Genomic DNA, 18,394 nt, shown 5'->3' with positions numbered 1-18,394 from the left:
AAAAAAATTNAACTTATATATATATATATATATATATATATTGTAAATTCCTCTTACAAATTTGTAATTAATATTTTTGTGCATAAACTAAAATTTCTGCAGATTTGAAATGTTTATACTGTTTTGAGAAATAATTCTGAACAAAAAAAAATCGAAGGAAACATTTCCCCGCCGGAATGAGACTTTTCCATTATTTCTTTTAACGTTAATAAGAAAACAAACAATTTCGTTTAAACAATGAGAAGACTGAATCGCCCAGCTGGTACTTCAACTGAAAGTACACATACACACCTCTTTTGGAAAAGAACCGTTTTCTTCAGTCGCGAAATAGTCTGCAAGTCTTATCTAATGTCACCATAGAGACTAAAACAAGTACGCTAAAAAGGGGATCATAGTCCACCTCAGCCCTGATAGGCATTGTTTGCTTTCACGTGACAACAGGAACCAACCGGGGAGGCTTGAAAATGACATCACCGTAAGTTGTTTCGCAAATACCACCATATTGAAAAAGTTTTCCCTTTAGCTTCCCTTTCCCAAATCTTAAGTCTCGAAAGTCGTCGTTCGATCTGTAGAAATTTATTGCTGTGTCCGAGTTGGCAGCAGTGACCAGGAAGATCCGAGGAACTCTGAAAGTCCTGAAAATTGTCCTAATTGCAGATAGGTAAGAATATGGTTTCCTGCCTACTCGTACTGATACGGATAATCAGCAACCTCAGATTAGGGTAGAACAGCAATGGCCACCCAGAAGTTGTCTTCTAATCTAGGGCCTTTCTATACAGTTTCGAAATTATAATCAGCGTTGCCTAGCTGATACGAAAAGTTATCCGCATCTTATCTAGCGTCTAATATTTACAAGACTGTCCAAACTTTTAAAGCTTTTATATCACACAATCTTCGACATTAAAAAGAGTCTTCCACATAATATTCGTTCATTAATAAAGGGTAATAATGAGTTTCGCGCCATCGAATTCAGTTAGGTGAAAGCTGAATTTATACCACCATCTTTGACGTACAGCCGCCATCATTTGCAAAAATACAAATACTGGACGGCACATTTTTAAAGCGAATACATCATGCCTCAGAGATTACAGGTATGTTTCAGATCAATATTTTTAAATTTCACTCTTGAAGGCCTATGACCACTGGTCAACTGATGTAGGCTTAAATGCTTTTAAGAAAACTTAGGAGGATAAGAATAAATAGGTGATGCACTTGTGTGGATCTGAATCACATTTGCCTGTGAGCTTTTGTGCTAACCTGAGTAGACGAATATCATGTCTTTCAGATTAAAGCAACAAATTTCAGAGTAATATGTTTAAAGCTACTACAGATTGTTTTTGACGATAAGTCATAATAAGTTATTTATTTAGACGGAGCTTCTCCATACCAGTCCGTGCTTAGTTGAGCAAATTTTAAACAGTTTATCTTAAAATCATATAAACCCATTTTATAATTTCGCTTGAAAAATATTTATAAAAATGTATCCTAATTTTTAATGGTTTTTACAAAAATACGTACTAAGAGTCAACAAATAAAGCAAAGTCTACTGTCCAGAACAACGTCCGCTTAATTAAAAGACGCCCATTTATCTAGATCGACATTACAGCTATTTGCAATTAAGCATCTGCAATTAAAAAATACCGTAATATCTCGTTGTTGAGGGTTCTGACCATTGATCAGTCATTAAGTCTTAAATATTTTACTTAAAAAAATTAACAGGAGCTTTTACAACTAAAAAGGATCAGATAATGAGAGAAAACTGAGATACTTTTATCCGTGCAAGTTCATGTTCACTTGCTCGAATAGATCATCGAGCAAATAACTCTCCTCTAAAATTACAGGTATGTTTTAAATTGTTTTTTATTTTTATTTATTTATTTACTTTAAAATTTTCACAATCCATGTCAGGATAAAGTATTTATTAAGCAAAAAAGAAAGTCAATAAATCGAAAAGAAATATGATGCATGGTTTCACTGCTAATAGTAGTCCATGCTAAGAGGAGTACAGTATAACCTCAGACAGTTTTGATACCATGTAGTAGTGCGCCCATAAAGTCCTTGTGCCCTTTTACCTGTGACCAGGCCAAAGTACACCATGAATTTACGGACACTCTGTATTGTAAAAGCATATTATTAACCGGTGATTTCACATGTTTATGTTTGATTGCATAAATTATAAATGATCAACTTGAAGTTGGATGTAGAATATTTTGCCCAAACAATGATTTAATTGTAAAAATTTTTTGAGAAATTTGTCAAATATTTGCTAAAAAATAGTCTTTTTTTTCTGTCTTTATTTAGATTTGTTCTGTGTATCGAGAATAATTTTTTAAAATTGCGTCCCGCTTTAACGTGCATTCAATAAAACGTATTGAGCTTTGTACTTTATATATGCTTGTTTGTCGGTTTGTTTTTAAACTTCACGTCAAAAAATTTATAGGGTAAATCTAGGTTAGATGACCTAGAAGAGAGATGGTCAGTTTAAATATCCCCGATATCTGTTAATATATTGTAGCAGATCCTATTTCACAGGAAGCAATTTCGCTTGTTTATCAACTTACACAAAGCGTTGCTTTTCAGGACAACAAAGAGTATGTAAAATTCCAATATTTATTTTATTTAGGGTCAAATACTTTCTGTGGATTCAGTACTTGTTGTTTTTCAATATGTTGGGTTATATTTCTTTTTGACTAGTTGGACCTTCAAGGCAAATATATAGTCCAATCTTTGTCCCTGAGTAAAAAGCTAAATAATATAGTAGTAGCTTAAGGCTATAAATTCGACGGCCATCTCATCATTCAAATTTAGGAGAGAAGGTCACAAAAAATCAAGGAGTGATTACCACTTTTTATTAATGTGTATATAGAGACCGTAGGGTCCTTATAAAATGTAAAAGTTGTTAGAAAAAGCAAGAAAATAAGATATATTTTAGTAAATTCGTATTCACTACCAAGATCAATATTTTCAAATGAATAAATCAAGTTACGAAATGCTTGGTTTCATTAATGGTTTGCTTTCGGTTTCATTTAGTTCTGTAATTTTAAGATGAAAGCTAATAAAAATAAATCCACAGCTTCTTTTCTTACAATATTGAAAACACGTTTTAACATCTTTAATGTCCATACGAACCCTACTTACTACATTCCGATTCCACTGACCTAGCATATTATCCGATAGAATCCTATAATTAACTCCCTACGCTGCTAAATTTTTATTTCTAAATCTATGGTGAAATGACCGGCAGCAGACTGTCCAACTAATTAACCCTAAAGTTTACGGTAAAGAACAATTTTTTACCTTTACAGTTTTTAAACCATTTACAACTAATATGATTTCAAAACCATAAAAAAGAAACTTAAATGGACATTGGAGATAGTTTAGTAGCTTCATGTTGCTACCATCAATGCGTGAATGAGAGTGTCGTATTCTAATAGCGCAGGGTCACAAATTGGGGAGTGCCGGGCACTGGATACTCTTCATGAGTAGACTACAACTCATGAAGAGTATCCAAACGAAAGCAAAGCAAGACTACTTTGCTTTTATAGAACTTATATAGTTGGTATTTTCGATAAGTGCCACTATATTTCCTTAATTTTGTAAATAAAAGTACATCTCTGCGGAATATCTTAGTTCACGGCGCCAAAATAGCTGTATATCATTGAAGTGCTTAATGAGTCTTTATGTTGTTGTTTTAAGTTTAATATAAGAATTAACGAACATCAATATAGCTCGACAGTTGTTGTAATTTAATTATAGATCCCTATATTTTAAGTTACGAACTTTGTATTAATTCAGAATCCCATTTAAAAAAAAAATTTTAAAAAAATCAAACCTTTTTTTAAAAATATTTTTTATTCCTTTTTAAACTGTATCAAATAACACTAGAATTTTCTACAATAACACTAGAATAGGTTTTATTATAGAATTTGCAATTACTAAAGAACACTGGAATAGGGTTTATTATCTTATTTGAATTTGCAATGTTAGGGTTAGTACAATTTTGGTTGTTGCTTTAGATTTAGAGAAACAGCATGTTTAAAAGTTATGTGGAGGCGAAATGTGTGTTCATTTGCTATCGGGAGGATTTTAACCAATAACCTGGATGCTGTAACTACTATAGTTGTAAAACTCAGTCCAGGGAGAGTTAGAAAGCGTTATATATTTCATTTGCTTAAAAGTTATTAAGATAAAGCGGAATAAGCAAAAAGTGGAATTAAAAGTCCCGTTCTCCTGACTAAGCTAATGGGATCATATTTTTCAAATTGTAACCTTTGTACTATTGAAATGGTAAAATAGTATGTCCATTGAGGTACTCACCATATAAAGCTTCATAACTCGCTTTGGATTGAGTAGTACAACTATGGTGGTAAGAGCATCCTATTTAGGATTCGGAGGTCCTTAGTTCGAATTCTGTCGACAGCCATCAAACATCTCTCTCATTCATTTCTCTCTCTCCAACTATTTTGAAACTATGCGTTTTTCTCAAAAAGGAGTACATGCTGTTTCTACTTTGAATACATGGGGTTTACAAATTCGACTATTATTTGTCTAGGAACTATTTTCATACATGTTTGCTCAATTTAAAAAAAACCATTTTCACAATATATTACAAACGTGTCTAAAAAAGTGAAAACCATAAATAATATATTTTTATTACATTTTATCTGCATAAATTGTTGATAATTCGATATTGTATCTTCAAATATCATCCTAATTATTATTCACAGTTCATCCTAGTTATTAATTACACTAATTTAAAAAAATTAATTGCACACAATAAAATTTTTTTTATAAAAATTAAAAATATTTTACTTATTTATTTACTTTTCGATCATAACAAACTGAAAATACATTCAGTTATAATAGGTTTTGTTTGTTCCTTAAAATGTACAATAGAAAGATGGATCTTATTATAGGAATAGTATAGCTGTTTAGGTTTTACGCCCTTTAACTATTTTAAGCGTGCTTACTATTTTACTTTATGCTTTACACAAGAAATAAAAATATAAATTATCGAACATGTTTTACAAAAATTTGCAAACATTTTACTTACAAATAACAGTAAATTTTAATAATACGTAATAAATTTGCTGCAACTTTCATAGGGTGTGAACACTAACCATATTTCCATTAAAGATGAACCATATTGCCATGCCAGCAAGAAAAGGAAGTACAGTAATATGGTGTAACTTAGCGCCATATTAAGGTTGCAGCAAATTTAAATTATGTTATGGTTCAAAACATTCGAAATTTTCTGTATACAAAGGTAATGTGGAGGAATTATAAGATTTGTAAACTATTTCTTTTTTAATTCCAGTAATTACTATTTTTTTTGATTTACAATTCTCGTATTTTTTATAGAACACTCACAGCTCCTTTTTTCTTTGTTTGTTCCTCTTTCATTTATTTTATGATCTTTTCTTCTTGCTCTACCATAAAACCGCCTTCTCTGACTAATCGTTTTACGATCTAAATTCTCCTCTCCACATCTTAGCACCCCTAACAGCCAACCACCTTTATTTCAAACATTTGCAATACGTAACATAATAAACCTGTGCTTGTTTTTATATATCCTTCTTGGTTCCGGATGCACATATTTTCCAATAAAACCCATTCATTTAATGCACAATATGAAGAGTGATATCTGAACTTATGCAGCATATATGTACTGCATTATGTATATTTTACATAAAATGCTGATTCGCTAAATATACGACATCTATTGATTAAGTTATATACATCTATTAATTAAGCAATAATTCCTTATGGCAGTTTCCAAAAAATGTGAAAACGTTCTCCAAAAAAAAAAAAACATTTTAAGAAATAGGGACAAAACTCATCAGTATCAGGCAGCTTCAAACGGTGAGATGCAGTTTTTTGTTTTTTAGATTTATTTTGAATACATTTTTTTAAAATTTCAAACAATCAACTGATTATTTCTATTTATATTTGCATTTATCTATAAAATCATTCAAATATTTAGTTGCAGCTTCAGTTGCAGTTATTTCAACAATGCAACAAGTCTAATGTCTTTTAACGTATTTAACTTTCAAATAAGCTTTACATGCTATTATAATTTTTTATAATGATCTGTCAGAGTCAGAGTCTTTGCCCTGAGAGTTAATTTTAAATCTTCAGATAGAATTTTCATTATTTCTTTCCTCTTCTTCCCTTTTTTTTTCTTCTTTCTAACATGATATTCTCTTAAATGTGATTCTTCCAAATCTCGTTCTTTAATGAACTATATATGATATTATTATATTTTTGATAGTTGTAAGACTACACTTGCTTGTGCTTTGATCAGATAAGCTATCAAATATTTGAATATTACTCAAAATTGACATAGCAACTACGAAAAGAATTTTAACATTGATAATATTCTCTAAAATATCAGGAAAACATTGTTCAATGAAGAATGTTTTCCTTTGTTCATCATTGAACATTGTTCTTCAACATCTCACAAATTGTTCATCATACAAATTTGTTCTGGCACCATCGATTTGATTGAGAATAAAATAACTAATATTAAACAGAATTAAAAAGTAGAAGTAGTTGAAAAAATTAACACCTGAACAAAGTGAAAACGCTGCTTAGGTACAGTGCACAAGATGTTTTTCATTTTCTAATAAGTATATTTACTTAATTGAACATTATTGCATTTCCTAATAATTCTGCCTATGCATATTACCAAATCAAGTTAACTTCACACTTTCATTCCCTTCTGATTGTTCTTAAAAATAAAAATTTAATTGCTTGGTAGCAAACATTTTCCCAAATTTCTTCTTTATTTTGCACTAAATTTAAATTCGAAATCGGAAATAACTTTTAGTGAATAATTATTTTTTTACCTCTCTTTTTGTACAGATATGTATAAAAATACGATTTATACTTGAAAAAATAAAACGCTAAAACACTTAAGATAATTGAATTCACCTCATTAAAAAAAGTACAGAAAGAATTAAAGCGAAAGATTTTGTTATATTTTAAAAATCTGTTAACTTGGTGATCATTAAAAACAATTAATAAAACATAAAAATTAATTTAAATCTTATATTGTATTCATCGTTCAAGCAGTTACTAAAAATAAATTTTAAGAGTATTTGAACAGCAACGTTATAAATTTAAGGGTTATATATGATAATTTTGATTAAATATGAAAAGTAATCGCTTTCATGGTGATTTTTGATGTGAAGTTAAGAGGTGGAATGAAAACTCTCATTGTTTAACAAATCCAAAATAATTTTAAAAAATTAATTTGAATTATATATGAAAGAATCATTAATCTAATATTAATAATTATTAATGATTATGAATTAGATATACATTCATTTGCAGATTTGTCTGATGATAGGTATTTAATTTTATTATAGGTGAGGATTATTTAAAAAACAATTTGTATATTAATTAATGTAGGTGGAGATAAAGAGATAAAGAAGAGATAATATTGATAATAGATTAAAGCTACTTCTAATCATAATTTCTGCAAAAAAATATAATTAAAATGATGTTTTTGTGTAATAAATGTTTATAATATTTTAATATTTGTTTCAAATATATTTCACTTGTTTCTGTTTCTAATGTATAAAAGTACACTGTTGGAATTTTCTTTCTAAAATTACGGTAAAATAATCGGGAGTAGTCTGCCCATCAGATAAACCGTAAAGTTTACGGTAACGAACATTTTTCACCTTTACGGTTTTGACATCGCTTACAACTAGAAGGGTTAAGAAAACGTGAAAAAAACTGTATGTTTTTCTAAAAAATCCATTTATAACTATCATGGTTTCCGAACCGTAAAAAAGTTTATTTGGTCATTGGAGATAGAATTTTTGTTTGGTAATGAACATTGGATTAGGCTAAGTTGCGATTTTTCCCCCCTTCAAATAAAAGTGGAATGTGGTTTAATTTGTTTATCTGGCTGTTTCAATTATCGTAAGAAATGAAATAGTCTAGAAATGGGTAATACTAGATTTTTTCGCGTTAAGTAGTTTTAGGGTGCTGCCATCTATGCGCAAATGAGAGCATCGTATTCTAATAGCGCTGGAAACTCTTCATGGTTTGAAGGGAATGAAGGTAACAGTGTGGTGTCTACACTCGGACTCACACCACCGATCTGTCAGTTATAGATTATCCCTCTGGGCTATAACATGTAACCAACTGCAAGGAATTAAGTGGCCTCATTAGGTGGGCCTAGATGGTGCGATAAAATTCTGGTTGTTTAACTGTATTATTTAAAAGTTGTTAATAAGATTTTTTTCTCACAGATAACAATTTGAATATAAAAGTATTTATGGTTATTTGACTGTTTCGTTTAAATATGGTAAAATAACAATTAAATAAATTATTATTTAACCATTTTTTTCCGAGAAATTTCCGACAATGTACTTGTCGCTGCGTCAATTAGTTTTTTAAACCCACAAATTTTATAGAAAAACAATTTTAAAGATTGTAAAATCTTATCCCAGATGCGTGCTTGGATACTTATTTTTATCATTCTTTTTAACTCCATAAATTTATAAAAGTTATTTGCAAACACTTGCGCTGTAAAATTAATTACGTAAAATGGAAAATTGATTCTTCATATCTGGTTCAAGGTCGTTACATTTATCCAAAAAGAGAAAAAAATAAATAAAGAAAATTTTATTAATAAATGCTTCAATATTTGATATTATTTTTTAAATTTATTTTCATTTAAACAAATTCAAGCGTTTAAAATGGTTAAATTTCACCATGCTTAAAAAAAATTTCGATAAAATAATTTCAAATTACACTTTAGTATTTTTAATTTAATTTTTTTATTTATGATTTTACGTAAATAATGTAAATTAACATGAAAATTCAACTTAAAGATGTTTTTCTGAAGAAAAAAAATAGCTGTCAATGTCACAAAATGCTCTCGAGTATTCCTTATATGCAATCAATAATAATAATAAAAATCAATAACTTTTTGAAAATATTCCTTTAGTGTTCTCCATTAAGCATTTTAAAAAAACGTACATAATATAAATTGTATTAAATAAAAGTAAAATATTGATTATAGATATTCGTTTATTCGTATATAGATATCCGTGCTTGTTCACAATCCAAATTGCTAGTCCTAGTTATTTACATTAAATAAACGATAAAATGTTGAGAAAGAGAAAACATAACTTTTTTGCAAACGTTATGTATTATAATTAATAACGTTGAATCTTAGGCATAGGTAAATCTTGACATTTTATCTCATTGTATATTGTATTAAATAAACATAGAATCGTGTGAAAAAAAACTTATGTTTTTTGGTATACAATCTAAAATTGAATGCAATTCAGAAATGTGGATAAAAAAATTTGGGTTTTTGTACACATTACATAATATATTAAATAAAGATGAATTCCTTTAAAAAAGAAAAAATTGACGGCTTTTTTTTACACATACAAACATGGGATCTTAACAAATATGGAATCTTAATAGAAAGGTAAAATAAAATTTTTAGTGCACATATTATAAATTGTATTAAATTTAAAAATCCAGGTAAAAGGTAAATGTGTAAATGTGGCTTTTCGGTATATATTACGGTAAACCGATATTTTCCCTTTCCATGGAATTCGTCTTTATTTAATAGATTATGGAATGTGTAAAAAAACCCAATTTTTTTTTTATCCATATTTCTAAATTAAATACAATTTTAGATTTTATACTAAAAAGCATATATTTTTTAAACGATTCTATGTTTATTAAATAGAATATACATTGAGATTAAATATCAAGATTACAAAATACATTACTAAAAAAGGCTAAATCTCGATGAGCTTCAAATAAATATAGATTTTTTTTGTGCACAATATAGATTGGATTAGAAAAATGTAGCACCTTAAGAAAGGAAAAATATGAACTTCATTGAGCACATTGTATTAAATAGTTATTGTGAAATCTTGGGATTAAGCAAATATAGACCACTTCACTGTTTAACGCAAATTGACCTATCTTTACAAATTGGGAGCTGAAATTGAGACAATAGATAATACTCCGTATCGGATGATGTGTCAAATGCGTTATCGAACATTCGAAAGGAAAGCAAAGCTAATGCAAACTGGAATTGAATGTATGTTAACAATGGAACAGAGTTCGCACTTACCTATTATGACCTTCAAAATTCCTAAAAATATGTCATAATTTACTTTTTGATTTTCAGTTTCGTTGCTATGGTATCAAAACTGTGAATTTTTAGGAAATATTAGAAGTTCAAAGGAAAGATTTGAATTTAGATAGTGCATAAAATATTTAGTTCTAGTTATTGTTGCATGTATCTAAGGGCATTTCAATAAATGCATAAAATATTTAGTCCTAGTTATTGTAGCATATATCTAAGGGCATTTCAATAAATGCATAAAGTATTTAGTCCTAGTTATTGTAGCATATATCTAAAGGCATTTCAATAAATGCATAAAATATTTAGCCCTAGTTATTGTAGCATATATCTAAGGGCATTTCAATAAAGAATTAAGTGTAAAAAATTTCCCAAAAATAATTTAATACGAGCAAAAATCAAGAGAACTAGCAGATAAAATTAGACAAACCAAGTTTTTTTTTTCTCGCAACGAATGATAAAAATACTGCAAAAGGTTTTAAAGAATCGTTTAGTGTATTTTAATGAGAAGTTAAGGGTAAAAAAAAGTGTAAAAATAATTTAGTATGAAACAAAAATATAACTACCTGATAAAATTAGACAGAAAGTTCTTAAAGAATCTGCACATATACATAACTCAATGAACGAAATTTGAATAAATTATAAAACTTTTTAAAAAAATTATTGCTATTGATAAAAGTTAATATTTTGCTCTTGATTTTGATTCAATACAAATCATTTCAGAAATCATTCGTGCCCGTGTTTGCTTTTTTTGTTTACTCCCTAAAGCGTAGAAATGCTCACTTGTCTACATCTAGAACTAAAATCTTTCTGTTTCGTTCTTAAACTGTATAAAAAACTTATATTTTAAATAATAAGAGGTAGGATTTTTAGAAGGAGATTGAATCTAATGTTTAATTGTTAGTGTGTTGCGTATTTGTTTTAATATTTCATTCAATCTTTTATTTCCAAAGCATTTTTTTATTCAACTATGGCATTTTTTTTATTCAATTACAAATAAGAAAATTTTAATATTTGTATTTATACTTAAAAAGTGTATAAATTTAAATCAAAATGCTAAACATGAATTGTTTAATAATGTACATGTATACGCATAAATGTAGTCCGCATTAGTATTTATCTATGTTTTCCATATTTATTGAAACAAATAGGATCCATATAAATGTGATCATAATGTGTAACATAGTAAATGTGTTCATAATTTGTTCATAAATAAGGTCGATTATTTTCCATAAATGTAGTTATGTATATTACAGCATATAAATGTGGTCTACTTTAATTCTTATAAATAGGATCTACATTCGAATCTTCGTGTGTGGTCTTCCTCTCTAGTTAGCAATCCTCAAAACACAATTTCGATTCATTAATTTTAATAGGTTAAGAAAAAAGGAAAAGGGTAAAAAAAATCTTGCTAGGCTAAATATGCTCAAAAAGACAGTTGCAATTAAAAATTATTTAATTAGCCAAAAACTTGAGCTTTTATGTTTTTAGAAGCTATAAAATAAATTAACGTTGAAATAACAATAATTTTAATATATTCGATTATCTAAAATTGAATTATTTACAATAATGAATATTTATTTTAGTTGTAAATCATTTAAACTAATATTAAATTTTTGAAAAAAAAAGTTTAATTTTTTTGTTTTTATTTGCAGGTGAAGCAGAGCGGGAATATCTATTCCCATAGTCAAATACCAAACTTTCTTTATTTTATTTTCACTATTTTACTTTTATTACTCTTTTTTAGCATTTTTAGTCAAATATTAAGCTTTCACTATTTTACTCGTTTTTAATCAAACACTAAATTTTTATTTCTTTAAGTCTTTATGGCCATTAAATAAAATAAAATTGAAATAACAACTATTTTAATTTATTATCTCATTTAAAATTCAATTATTTGCAATAACGATTAATAATTTTAGTTGCAAATCATTCTTAGCCAGTGGCGTAAAATAATACTCTAACTGAAAAACAATATTTTTTTAATTATATTTTTTCATTTGCTGGTGAAACATAGTGGGAATATCTGTTCCAAAAATCAAAAACTACGCTTTCATTTTTTTAAGCTCTTCACTAAATTAACATAAAAATAACTATTTTAATTTATTATCGAATTTAAAATTGAATTATTTACAATAACGATCATTAATTTTAGTTGTAAATCCATGTAAGCCAGTGGTGCAAAGTAATACTTTAAAAGAGAAACAATGTTTAAATTTTAGTTTTCTTTGACTTGCTTGTGAAACATGGCATGAATATGTTTCCAAAGTCAAATACTAAGCTTTTATTTTTTATTTAGTCGTCCTTAGTCAAATACTAATCTTTTGTTTTTTTAAGCCATTCAATAAATTAACATTGAAATAAAAACTATTTTTATTCATAATATTATTTAAAAATGAATTATTTACAATAACGGTTATCTATTTTAGTTGCAAACCGTTGTAAACTAGCGTTGTTAAGTGATACTTCAAAAAAAAAAGGCAATATTTAATTTCCCCCCTCTTTTTGATTTGCAGGTAAAACATGGCGGGAATATCCGTTCCCTGGTCCGAAACACCTCCCCCACCATTACCGACCCCACCCCAGCAGCATCATTCCCGATCTACAGAAGATCTGAGTCAAAACTCACAACACTGCGATTCTACAGAAGATGCTTCCCCGACATCGGGCCGGCGGGGATCAAGATCACCTGCCGGCAGTCCCATCGTACATCACACGGCCGATGCTATCCAAATTGCCTATTCAGCTGCCGTGGAGTCATCGGGGGAGCCAATGACAGTCATTCGAGGTCTCAAAACTCTAAGTCCTGATCACACACAAGCTGGAGAACAATTAGTATATCAAACTCTAGGAGACAATAATGGCTTTATGGGACAGTATGGCGTCAGTTATGTTGGAAGTTATAGTCCGACACCGACTTCATCTACTCCTGGTGGATCAACATCTCCCTATAGTTATTTGAAAAGTGCTTCCTGTTACGAAAATGTACAAATGGTCCATGGTAAGAAATCTTATTTATTTTTTTTCTCTCCCTTACCAAACAAGACAAAGTTAAACAGAAATTGAATAAAAATCAATGATCAATAAAATGAACATGCTCACTGTAAAAAATTCAGCATCAAATCATGGTAAAAAGTACTGTTACTCGGGGTGCCTGTACCGTAAAATCCATGTTACGGAACAGAAAATGTGATATGAAGTAATTTTTACAGTAATAATTATAGTACAATCACTAAATCACTATAATTAAATAAATATTACTGTAAAAATTACGGTATAATATTTTGCTGTAATAATGGATTTTATGAATGATGTTGGAATTTTTCGCAGTGATCAGACAATTAAGTAATATTTGTTTTATTAACAAGACTATCATCGAATTGATAGTAATAACAAGGCATAGGAAGTTGATGACCTAAAATTTCTTTTAAAAAAAAACCTTAAAAATGCAAATAAAAACCTCTTAAAATCATCAAAATGACGTAAAAATGAGAAATAGTGCCCTGAAAATGTTTCGAAGCAGACTTAATATTACTTTTCGTCACGAACGATTGTTAATCTTATATTCATAATTAAGTTTTAAAAAAATGAGAAAACAATAAAAATAAATGTGTAATTTATGAAAAAATAAAATATAAATAAATAATAAGAATTTAGTAATTTTTCGAACACGAACATAATTTTTAGAATAAAAGATTTAAGGGCATGATAAATGCACTGTATTATTAAATTTTTTTTTAAATTCTTAAAATTGAGAGAATGCCTTATTTCTAAAAGCATTTTGAAAATACCTGTTCAACATCAAAACTTGTAATTGGAAGTTATTTAAAATAACAAGATTCAGTGCATAGCTTATAATAAATAATAAAGAAGAACTTAATTGGTAATCAAAATACTTTTAAAATAAAAAATATCATTCAAAATTCATAAAAAATTATATAAAAAAATATAAAGAAATACATGAATCATCAACGTCCGAGCCCTGATAATAACACTCAAACTAATTTTTTTTGATTGATGAATACAAATAAAAATAAAAATGCAGTGTTAACATCATAATTGGTTAAATAATGCTGTAAAATTGTAAATTCTTTTCACATTTGACTAAGTTTTGTTTTATTTGCTCTAATTATTTCTGTTTTATTGGTAAAATAATTAATAAGAAAGAATTAATAATACATTAAACACCAAATGCACAATAACATACAACAAATAGGAACTAATAAAATGTGAAATACTCAATGGAAACGATGGATAAATGGTTAACATGGTTTTTTAATAATTAAAGAAGCTCTATTGATTGATCAATTTAATTGCTGATGGTATTTAAAGAACGAGGATTTCATTATTTAAGCTTAGGCATGGTTCTAAATTACAAAATGTTCATAAATACTGTTAACTGGCTTAAGTATTTCCTGCTTTGTGAACCATTAGAAAACTGCTTTGTAAATAAAACTAGTAGAAAATTGCTCAGGTTTTTCCTGCTTTGTAAATAAAACCCGTAGAAAATTGCTTAAGTTTTCCTCTACTTGTAAATAACAAAATTTGAAAATTGCTGACAATACTACATCCTATTAACAATTTTTTATAAATGAATGCTAAAGAAAATACCGCACAGCACACACCTTTTAACAACTCAGTTTATTTTTAATAAAAATAAAACTATTATTGTGACTAAGTTTTCTCAGATAAATCGTAGAAAACACAGACGCTTTCCATAATTTACATCGAGTATTTCACTGGAATTCAAGATTCCTTTTTGAAAAAAATTGTGATTTATTTGAGCATATTTAACTTGTCCTATATATAAATTTAAAATAAAGTACAATTTAAAAAAAAGTTGAATGTAAAAATAGACGTCATTTTTGGGTAACTTATTAAATTGTTTTTGAATATTTTTTTTTTGTTTTCCTTTTTATGTAACCCGAATTGTTTTTTTTCGAATTCTTAACACTTGTTTACATTTATAGTCAGTTTCTAAACCCCTTTTAAAATAATATTTTCACAGATAATACACAATCAATTTTCAAAGAATTTTTATTTAGTTTTTAATTGTTATTTTTTCGTACATTTTAACAGAAGAGATGGTTTTTAAAATTTTGATTTGTTGATATTTCGACTAAGTTAATAGTCAGTGTCTGTAATGCCCATTAAATTAGTTTATTTTAATTCTGTGATACTATTGAATCAATTTTACAACTCTTTTTCTAATGTTCCTTTAGTTAGGCTGGTTATTTACCTTTTTTTTCATTTTTAGATCTTGATTTTTCTTTTTCGATACAAAATTTTACAACTTTTATACTTTTATTTAAAAAAATTTAATAAAAAAGCCTTTTTTTTTTTTTTTTTTTTTTTTTTTGAAGAAGCGAACTACATTGAAGTTTTACCATGGGAGAGACAAATCACTTGATTCCACTTAATTAATGGTTACTAAACTTTAGGTATTGCCACACATTTCATCAAGTTTGAGATATGATAATTTTATTGCTTTTAATAATGTCTTATAATATACTGTTAATGATGTTAGTAAAAAAGATTAGTAAAATTAACATTGCTTTGTCAACAATGTTAATTTTACTAATATTCTTTACAAAATTTCGATCAAATATTTTTTTTTATTACAGCTTATGAAAGTGATAATCCCAGAGCTATATCTCCTCAAAGTGTTGTATACAGCCCAATTTTTCAACATCCTTCACAAGAGGTGAACTATGCTAGCACTCTTCCCATGTGGGGCGCTCTTAACAATAACAACGCAGGCACTTATTCTGGCTTGGGAAGCCCCATTTTAGAGAATAATGAAGTGAGCGCTAATGGAAGGGGCAGTTATAGCAGTTACGTAAGCTCACCTTACTTACTGACGTCAGCAGAGAATGCTTGGTCGACTTTACCTTCTATGACTACGTCTTCGTACCTACAAGATGGCAGAAGATCTCAATATAGTAAGCCGTTAGTACCAAATAGTAGTAAAAATTCAAAAGTATGCTTTTAGTACTGAATAATAGTAAGAATTTAACAGTTGGACGTTACTGCCAAATGAAAATAAAAATTAAATAGTAAGCTGCTAGTACCAAATAACAGTAAGAATTCAACAGTAAGCTGTTAGTACCAAATAATAATAAGAATTCATCAGTAGGCTCTTAGTTACCAAACAATAGTAAGAATTCAGTAGTAAACTGCTAGTACTAAATAATAGTAAGAATTTAACAGTAAGTTGTTAGTACCGAATAATACTAAAAGCTCAACAGTAAGCTGTTCATACTAAACAATAGTAAAAATTCAGCAGTAAGCTGTTAGTACAGAATAATAGTGAGAATTCAACAGTAAGCTGTTACACTGTAAAAATTTTACGGTAAAAAGTACCGACACCCTTACTTTTTACTTTAAATTTAATATGGTATTTTTGTACAATGTAGCACAAAAAATATAGTGATTAAAAGTGTAAAACAAGATGATAATTCTAGCAAATGTTGCATGAATTCAGCATTAAGTCATTAATTTAAAGGGAAGAATAATAGAAATAAAAATTAAAGAATATAGAAATAAAAATTAAATACGCTAGTAATACTGGCATTAGCAATACTAATTCAACGTTAAACCATGAATACAAATGGTAGGAAAAGGAATTCCAAAGAAAGCTGGTAATACAGGTAGAAGTAGTACAAATTGTAGCAGTCATAAGAATTATAATATAAGCCACAAATAGTAATACTAATAGCAACACTTATTTAATACTAAGTCGTTAGTACAAATGGTAACATTAAAAATGACAGAGAAAGTAATAAGAAGTAATAAACATTCTAAACTAAATTGGTAATACTGTTAAAAGTAATTTAATTCAAAGTAAATCTTTTTGTATTAAAGGTATGAAGAATACCTAAGTAAGTTGATAATACTGATTGTAGTAAAATTAATTTAGCCTTCAACTGTCAGTACAAATGATACAAATAAGTATTCAAACGAAAGATGTTCTTATCTTAGAAAGAAATACATGCGCATAAGCTTTAATTCTAAAGCAGAATCTCATAAGCAATATCTCAATTTTATAATGAAATTACAACGTTTACGCTATAGCAGAATCCACTGGAATACAGTAAAAATGAATTTATCACAATCAGACGTACACTTTTATAAAATGTACGTATTTATTAACTCCACTATTGTAAAATAAGTTCTCTGATTTTCTTTGTGTTTTTTTTTCAAGAACATTTCTAATAAATTTATGATTTGTGGTAAAAAAAATCCTATTGTTTAATATTAATTGATAATTAAGTCTAGTTTCTTCCCCCAACAAAACTTCAAAAAATTATTTTTTTGATTTTTTTTCTTAAAATTGCATTCGAAATCAAATAACAGAGATTTAAAGAATGTTTGTAAGCAGTCATTGTGAGGAAAGCCTATCTCTTTTTATTGTAAAAAAGGTAAATATTTTTATTTATTTTTGTTTATCTATTTTAGACAGATAGCTTGAGGGCTTACTTTAAAAAAAAGATTCTGATTGCTAGTTTGTTATGAATTATCGTTATAAAAAAAGAAGAAAAAAACATTTCTGCAATTTAGTGAAAATACTTTGAACTCTGTCTTTTATTTTGTCCTCGAATTTATTTTTACAAAAATTTACTTAAATTGATGGAGGAGAAAACAGTGATACATTTTGTTTTATGCTTAACGCTTTTTAAAATGCAACACGGATTTTTATTAGCTCCCATTTAAATAAAAATAAATAAATCCTAAATATTTTTGTACTGGATTTTATTTTAATCATTTAATACGAATAATATTATGAAATATTTTTTCTTTGAAATGTTTAAATATTTGGCTAAAATATAGTCGAAAACTTTTTTATACTATTCCCTGGATGAGTGAAAATATTATTCAAATTCGTTTATTAATAACTTATACTTTACCCATTGAAATGAATTTCATTAATTAAAATTAAATGTATTAAATAAATGGCAGTTTTTTACTTCTTGCTTTTTCAATTTACACCAAATTTTAGAGAGAAGTTACATACTTATCATCTCACAAATTTAATTATTTCGATATACATAGAGTGTTCCGTAATCTTTAACCTTGACAAACATATTCTTATCAAAATTAAGTTAAAAAATACACACGTTGAATGAATATTAACGAGGGAACAATGAATATTAAAGAGGGAGAAAACGGAAAATTTTATCGAAATCTGACGGGATATTTTAGAGAAAGGAAGGATTAGAAATATCAAAACCTGTTTGATTGTCGGATAAATTTAAAAATGTTTTA

The 18,394-nt window shown here is 27.8% G+C and overlaps 1 protein-coding gene across 1 annotated transcript in view; it reads left to right on the top strand.

Annotated features, from left to right (window-relative positions):
- The first annotated feature begins 487 nt into the window (after positions 1-487).
- Positions 488-18,394, top strand: part of LOC107456131 (transcription factor GATA-4) — a 36,162-nt gene continuing 18,255 nt past the window's right edge. Inside the window, exons 1-3 of the mRNA XM_043045580.2 lie at positions 488-661; positions 12,646-13,130; positions 15,754-16,071. Of these exons, the coding sequence (XP_042901514.2) occupies positions 12,653-13,130; positions 15,754-16,071 (796 nt within the window). The 5' untranslated portion in view covers positions 488-661; positions 12,646-12,652. The remainder of the gene's footprint in view (positions 662-12,645; positions 13,131-15,753; positions 16,072-18,394) is intronic.

Source organism: Parasteatoda tepidariorum, chromosome 7 (assembly GCF_043381705.1).
Source record: "Parasteatoda tepidariorum isolate YZ-2023 chromosome 7, CAS_Ptep_4.0, whole genome shotgun sequence".
Taxonomy (NCBI): Eukaryota; Metazoa; Arthropoda; class Arachnida; order Araneae; family Theridiidae; genus Parasteatoda; species Parasteatoda tepidariorum.
This window is presented reverse-complemented; position numbering and strand designations above follow the sequence as displayed.